The 7,826-nt window shown below is 52.5% G+C and overlaps 1 protein-coding gene across 3 annotated transcripts in view; it reads left to right on the plus strand.

The window, feature by feature from the left end:
* Positions 1-3,263, plus strand: part of ACVR2B (activin A receptor type 2B) — a 28,475-nt gene extending 25,212 nt beyond the window's left edge. For all 3 annotated transcript variants that reach the window (XM_053930392.2, XM_053930389.1, XM_053930391.1), the window contains exons 9-11: positions 633-771; positions 863-993; positions 2,443-3,263. In XM_053930392.2, the coding sequence (XP_053786367.1) occupies positions 633-771; positions 863-993; positions 2,443-2,637 (465 nt within the window). In that variant the 3' untranslated portion in view covers positions 2,638-3,263. The remainder of the gene's footprint in view (positions 1-632; positions 772-862; positions 994-2,442) is intronic.
* Positions 3,264-7,826: the final 4,563 nt, after the last annotated feature.

Raw genomic sequence — 7,826 nt, forward strand, 5'->3', positions numbered from 1 at the left:
TGGGCAGTGGTTGCGTGCGAGCTCAGAGCTGCCGGACAAGGCGAGAACGGGGCACTGGCGAGAAGGCGAGGCCTGGAGCACAGCGAAGCCAGCCAGGCCAGTCAGCTGAGCAGAGCGGGTTCCCAGTTGGGATTTTGTCCGCTCGTCCTTGTTGCTTCAGTCTTTTTCTTTTCAGTTATAAATATGAAGCAAGATAAAGTAGAAGGTATACTAAGAATCCTAACCCAAAAGCCTAGAAAAAGTAACCAAAAATTAAGCCTAAGCAAATCATTTTAAAACAGTCCCTGCTGGTATTTTTCAGTGTCGTCCTCCCCCTTTTGTTTTTGGTGTTAATCTCAGTAAGTCACGTCTTTGTGACCCGTGTGATGGTGACAGGGTAGAGGCAGCACTTGCAGGTTAGCTCGCTGCAGTCCCAAGGGTGTGACATTTTAGGTGATCACTAAGGTACAGTTTATACCGTGGCCTCTTGTGGCCCTCCCGGGAACGTGGGACAGTAAGCCTTGCCGCCATCGCCAGTGTCCCGCTCTGAATTCTGCTGCCCTGGCCTCATCGGGTGCACAAGGGATGCGTCTCCCGTCCAGCTCTGAGGGCATCTACATGGGTGGTGACTGTAGACCCTCTCCATCCTGTAGGTGGGCACTCGGCGATACATGGCCCCGGAGGTGCTGGAGGGTGCCATCAATTTCCAGAGAGATGCCTTCCTGCGCATCGACATGTACGCCATGGGGCTGGTGCTGTGGGAGCTTGTCTCCCGCTGCAAGGCTGCCGACGGTGAGTGCCCAAGCCCCAGGCGTCCTGTGGGTGGGTGGGTGGGGAGCAGCGGGCCCTGGTGGTGACCCGCCAGGCTCGGTCTCACCCCCAGGCCCCGTGGACGAGTACATGCTGCCCTTTGAAGAAGAGATTGGCCAGCACCCCTCGCTGGAGGAGCTGCAGGAGGTGGTCGTGCACAAGAAGATGCGGCCCGCCATTAAGGATCACTGGCTGAAGCACCCGGTAAGGGGCCTGGGGGGCAGGGAACTGCGCAGGAGCAGGGAAGGGAGTTCTTGTCTGTGGCGAGAACCTGAGGTCAGGGGGGTGTAGTGCAGAGAGAGGGGGTGACTCAGGCAGCAAGACAGTCCCCTCCTCTGCCAGGCCAGAGGACACTTAGTGAGTGCACTTTTCCCCTTCCACGAGGGAAGCCTCAGGGAGGGAGGTTCAGTGTGCCACTGGCAGGTGGCTCTGGGTTTGCTTAATTGGGCCCAGGTTGCCCCTGTGTGGGACCCTCTGCTGTGGAGCCTGCTGGCCCTGAGCCTGACCTATTTGGGTTTGAATCCTGGATCTGCCAATCCATAGCTGGGTAACTTCAGGCAAATTGCTTTGTATCTCTGAGCCTCTGTCTCTTCATGGTAGTAATAGCTTTAATAAGTTACCACTATAAACCCCTTGGTAGGATACCTATCATATAAGTGCTTAATATGGGTTGGCTCTGGTAAATTTCTGTGTTCTCTGCCTTCATCATTTGCTGGGCCTGGGCCAAGCCCCAATGCATCTGGGCCCTGTGCTCCGGGAATGTTGTACAAAAGACCCTGGCAGTGTAAACCTGTCTGGGAAGGATATTTGCCTTCAGCTCCGCTGACCCACATCCCCCACCCACCCAGGATTATTTCAGAAAAAGGACGGCGTTGGGACTACTGGGGGTAGCGCTCTACCATACGTACCACTAGGGGCTAAGCTGTTAAGGCCAACCAAGTTCAGCTGCTGCGCTGCTCCCTGGAACCCAGGGGCTGCAAGAGGAAAAAGGTGGAGCCTGGGCCGGAATCTACCTTCTGCCTCAGACTGTCTCGGTCTCCCAAGGCAGAGGTGCTGGGGCAGCTGGTCCATTTCTCTGATGAGGACCCCAGTGTCCAGAGAGGTCTCAGGGTGGCCTCAGCGGCGGAGCAGGCCAGAGAGTGCCTGGATTTGGGCCTGCTGTCCATCCCTGCCTCTCCCAGTTCCACACAGTTGGTCCCAGCACAGGGTGTCATACACCACATGCCCTGCACTCTAGGGAGGGGCCCCCCTGAGGCCGTGAGAAGTAGGGTGGGACAGTGCCCCCTCCTCTGGTCCCACTGTGACCACCGCTTTTTGGGCCCTTACATGACTTCAGCTTCGCAAAAGATTTTACTTGAAATCATTGTATCTGCCCCAGGAGGGGCCTGCCTTCCCTCCTTCCTATGTTGAGGTTCAACGGACCTTCCACTGGGGCCGTGGTGGGAGGCCAGTGGGCTCAGGGTGGTGGCTGCCAGGAGGAGTGGCACCCTGATTCTCACAGCGTCCCCCAGGCCCCTGCTAACGGCTGCTGGGGTTGGGACACACCTATGGGCTGTGCCTGATCTCGGGTACATCATCAAGTTTGCTGTCCCCCAGGCTTATCCTCACTGAGGGGCACCAACAGGCTCTGTTTCCTCCCCTCCTCTGGCACAGGGCCTGGCCCAGCTCTGCGTGACCATCGAGGAGTGCTGGGACCACGACGCAGAGGCTCGCCTGTCTGCGGGCTGTGTGGAGGAGCGGGTGTCCCTGATCCGGAGGTCGGTCAACGGCACTACCTCGGACTGTCTTGTCTCCCTGGTGACCTCCGTCACCAACGTGGACCTGCCCCCTAAAGAGTCGAGCATCTAAGCCCAGGACACGAGTGGATCTCCAGACTCGGTGGATCTGAAGAGGAAAGGAAAAAAAAAGTTGTGTTTTGTTTTGGAAATCCCATAACACCAACAAACACATAAAATGCAGCTGCTATTTTACCTTGACTTTTTATTATTATTTTAATTATAATTATTATTATTAATATTATTTTTGGGATTGGATCAGTTTTACCAGCACATTGCTCTACTGTATCTCAAACAGCGGACACGTCAGCAGGCGTTGAGGTGCTGAGCTGTGAATGCAGAACCAACGCCGTGCTGAAGAGCCTCCGCCACCTCCTGTCCTGGGGGTTCAGCTTTCCCCCTTCTCTTCGTTGCTCGTCTCAGAATCTGCGACACAGAGAGCCCGTCTCCTGTCCTGGGAAACTTAATGCTGCAAACTCTCCCTAGAGGAACCTTTGAAGACTGTTACAGAAGAACACACTTCCTCCAGAGGAGTTTCCTTCTGCCCTCACCGCCGCCCACCCTCCCTTTCATTGTGCTGTTCGCCCTTTTTTAGACAGTGAGTTTAAGAAACAGCAGATGTGTTTTCACGGATTAACGGGTGTTGTCCTGACCGAGGAAAAGTGGGGGTGAGGATGAGGATGTTTGGACTGGAATTGAAAGGGGAGGACGGGGTGGGGCGGGGGTGGGCGTGGGGTAAGGGTCTGGAACAGAGCTACACTGGACTCGGGCACGTTCGGAGCAACATCCTTTGCTGTGAGGCTACTTCTCAGGTAACCGGGAATTGAGGGGAAGGACCGCGTGGAGGCCGAGCATTAATGGCAAGAGCGGGGTCTGGAGAAAGTCCAAAATAGATGCAGCTCTGACCCATCTGCTGGCCCTGACCAGTTTTTTCCACTGCCTTGGGCATAGGACAGAACATTTTTTTTCTGCCCTATTTTAGGTTAGGTAAGGGTAGAAATCACGGTTGAGTGGGCACATTCTTCATAAGACATGATGCTGTAAAAATATCTTTAAAGGAGGAGACGTTGAAATACATTGCTTCCTCCTGGAGCAGTTCAGGGAAATGCCCACAGGGGGCGCCCTGCATAGCCAGGGCGAGAGGATTTCCTGAGTGGGGCCTGCTGAGGCCTGCCTCTGGAGACCCTGCGAGTCCTGCGGCGCTGGCTCTGCCCTGTGTGGTGACGTTATTGTCCCCTTTATGTGGCTCGTGGACACAGCTTTCTCCAGGCCCCTTAAAGTGGTGCATATTCTAAAACCCTTTATTACGCCATACCCTCGCTCTAGTCAGTGAATGTTCCTGATGCTGCTGTTTCAACATTCGACTTTTTTTAATTTATGAAACATGCAAAATTCAAAACAAAACAAAACGAACCACACGTGCATCCACATATATTTTGTGCACCCACACACATTTTGCTACGTGGCTTCCGAGGTTTAAATTTTGAAAAATAAAAGAATGAAAACTTCACGACCACAGACCACCTCAAACCAGAAATACCTCAGAATTTTCTACTTGTGTAAGTTTTATTATATATTTTATTAGTTGTGTTGTCTTGTAATAAGTATATTTTAATGTAAGTTGGCTTTTATGACAAGAAAGTTTAAAAGACATAGAGGGAAAAAAACTTTGAGTGTTCTAGGTAGTGCTACCATTTCTGTTGGTAACGCCCCTTGTACAGAATGGTCATCACCTGTAGGCTGGTTGGCTGGGCCGCGCCCGGGCATTCGTTACTCTTGTTTGTGAAGGTTTTTCTTTCTGGTTTCCGCAGACCATTTTTACTTTAGAACTGGATTTCTCAATCGCGGGGGGACTGGGTAGGTAATGGGGAGAGGTGGATTCCGGTGAGGATGGGAGGGGGCACCTCCTCTTGGCTTCTTTGGAGGTTCAGGTGTTTCCCTCACCTCGATTGGTTGCTGTTTAGAATGACAGGTAACCCCATAGTGACCTGGTAGACTGTGACCCTCAAAGGCCCGCCTGAGAGCATCCACTTGAGATTTCATTTCTTAAGGACTTAAGCAGCAGCGACTGCGGGAGAGACCTGCGGTGTCCCTGGGAGCCCGCACTGTGGCTGGGGCTGTCTGTGCTAGACAGCCATGTCCGGGGTGGAGCGTTCTCACCTGTCACCCTGAGGTTCTCGGTCCCGGGGCGCCGCACACACCCCAGGGCCGGCCACCTGCTGCCCCGAGGGGTATCCACCTGGCTGTGTCCTTTTCTCTGTTTGGGCCCCGGATGCATTTGTTCCCCTGCTCCAGAGCTGAGCTTTTGCTTCAGGGGTCAAATTATGAGCTGGCCAAGGTGGTTTACAGGGACTTTTTATTTTCTCTTTTGGTAAGCTATGTTGTCGTTTACTTTTTTAAAAGAATATTTGTGCTGTGGTATTTTCTTCCCTGGGAATAATTTTAAACAGCAAAACAGGCCTTACAGCAGTTGCTTTCCTTTTTCACTTTCTTTCAGAAGCTTTAAAATATTTATTGAAAAGTGCCATATCTAATTTCCTTAGCTTTCTTCTCGGGCAGTGCCGAGTGTCTCTACTTTCACCCTCATAACCTAATGAACCACTAACAACGTCACCGACCTACTGCGGGAATGACTGGATCGCTGGTCCTGCCGCACTGGCCCCTGCCTCTCCCTGGGGTTTTAGGTTTCTTCTGGATGATTTTTCTTTTGCGTGCTGGCTGGCTTCTGGGGAGGACATGTTTGGGCCTGGCCATGGAGGGTTGAGCTGTGGCCCTGATGTGGGGACCTGCTGGCTGGGACGCAGTGCGGCCTGCATGCCTTTTATTGGGGGAGGGAGGACTCCCTCTTTGCTCACCCCGTACTCAGTTGCTGTGGCATCTCCTTGGGGCCTTGGCACCAGAAGGGTGTGTCAGGAGGCGGACCTGTTTGGCGTGGCCAGGGAGGTGGGAGAGTTCAGCCAGCTCTTTGGGCTTCAGGCTGCCTTCGCCCCTTCTGCTGTAACACCCCTGTTGTGCTGGCTGGAAGAAGGTGGGTGCTCTCGTGCCAGGGTGTGCTGCGGGGAGCCCGGGTGAATCTTTTGCCTCAGATAAGGTGTCTGTTTGCTGTGATGAATTCTTTGGGGAGAGCCATCTGGAGGCCTCATTTGTGTGGGGGGGGCTCTAGGGCCTCTGCCTGTGCTCTTCTCCACAAAGGTTTCACGTGACATTCCCTTCCAGGGGCCTCAGGTAATGACTACTCCTGCCTCCCCCACTCCAGGCTTTGTGGGAGCTGGTGGGAATGGAGATTGGCATCGCTTTCCCTGCCTATGGGAGAGGCTGCCACGTCCACAGAGGGAGGGCAGCCGAGTCGGGGAGAAGTGGCCATGGATCCTCGCTTCTTCCTTTGTAGGTCCTTGTCCTCCAGGCAGGCTCCTGGCTGTGGGACGGGCTTTGGGGAAGAAGGTGTTCTGTTTGAAAACAACCGTGATCACGGTGGGAAGACATCCCTAGCCAGAGAAGTCCAGCAGTGAGCATGAGAAAGAGGAAGCAAGTGGGGACAGAGGCCGCTGTGTCACAGTGTCCTGCGGAGGATTCAGTGATGGGGGAAAGGGAAGGAAGGCCATGAGCATAGTCAACAGACCTCCTGGGGCTGGCCCGAGCCAGGTGTTCTCCTGGGACCGTTGGTGCCTACTTGGAGTCCTCCTTTGAGTGAGTTACTCAGGGCAGGGGCTGCAGGTAGACCGTTCTTAGGAGAAAGGGAGACCTGACTTAGGAGGGAGAGTGGGAAGCATCACCAGCCTTTGTTACTCAGCATGGCCTTCCTGTCCTGCGGGCTCCTGGTAGGAACCCAGAGGGGTTGGCCCTGCCTAGGGAAGGCTTCCCCATGGGTGCCAGCTGCTTCTGACTCAGGATTCATCCTGTCCAGACGTGGTGCACAGATGCTGAACAAGGACCTTATCCAGCCTGGAGCATCTTCAGGAGGCTCGAGCCCCCACTCACACGGTGTCTCATCTCCAGGCCCCCGAGATAGTTCCTCCATTGCCTCGGGCCAGCCTCTTGTCTCGTCATGCTTTAGGAAGCAAAGCTGGCAACCCTGCAGCTCTGCTCTGTCGCCCCCCTCTCCAGTTGGCCATGTTCTTGCTCCCTGCCGCCCTGCCGGTCTGCACTGGGTGCTTGGGCTGTGTGTGGTGTTTCCTTGGTGGCAGGCCCATCTGTGTATTGAGTGTCCACCACATGCTGTGTAAGGCTCAGAAAGCCTGTCACACGGCCCCAGCACTCTGAGCCATGAGAGCAGGGAAGTGGCTGTCCCATCCAGGGTGCGTGGGCTGGACGGCTCTCTGGCAGATGGAATTTTTTGCCCTTTTTAGAATGCCATGTAAAATCCTAATTGTACACCTAATTGTAAGACAAGGGTTTGATGTTTTTTTAATAATATAGTGAACGTAACTATGTAAGTTTTTAGAATTGGTACCGGAAGTGCAGTAGCCAGCCATTATTCCTGAGAACTTGACTCACTAGAAAAATGCCTAATTTGGATAGCATTTTCCAGAATTTAACTCACTTTGGTCGCCTCTCCCAGACATTCAATAGCTATTGGGTTCTAACTGGCTCATCTTTGGAGAGACAGCCAGGCACAGTGCACATGTTGGGGACACAGTGACCACACCTTCCCAGGAAGCCCAGTGAGTTTACTCCTCAATCCTTATCCAGGGTGAGCAGCCAGAAAGGAAGGGGCATGGTGGCTCTTTCTCCTTTGGTGACATGAATTCTCCTTGGTCATTGGCTGTTTACAAAAGCTGAACCAATAAAATACTCAGCTAATGTGTTCATCCAAGTAACGTCAAGCTGAAGTCTCGATGAACTGTAATGTTTTGGGTAAAGAAACAGGCCCAGTAATTCATTTGATGAAAGTTTCATCTCAGTCTAGATTTGTAAATGTTTAATGAATTCAGGGTTATATCCATAGTTCTTTAAGTAAGATTCCTGGTTGATTTATAACCAGCAATTCCCCTATGAATGTACCCCAAACCCTTAGAAGGCTTGGAAAGGTTTTTTAAGATAATGATTTAGTTTTGTAGGAAAAAGAAACTAACATTTAAAACACTCGCCCTTGGAAGTTCAGTTGAGTCAGCCACATTTTAAAAAACAACTAGTGGATCCCAGCGACCCACAAACTAGCATCAAGTAAGTCCAAGTGATCTAGTGGGATTTTTTCATATTCCTGTTTTATACTCCTTTCGGGTCTACTGTAATCTTTGGCTTAGACAGGATTTTGAATTTAAA

Source organism: Desmodus rotundus, chromosome 8 (assembly GCF_022682495.2).
Source record: "Desmodus rotundus isolate HL8 chromosome 8, HLdesRot8A.1, whole genome shotgun sequence".
Classification (NCBI taxonomy): Eukaryota; Metazoa; Chordata; class Mammalia; order Chiroptera; family Phyllostomidae; genus Desmodus; species Desmodus rotundus.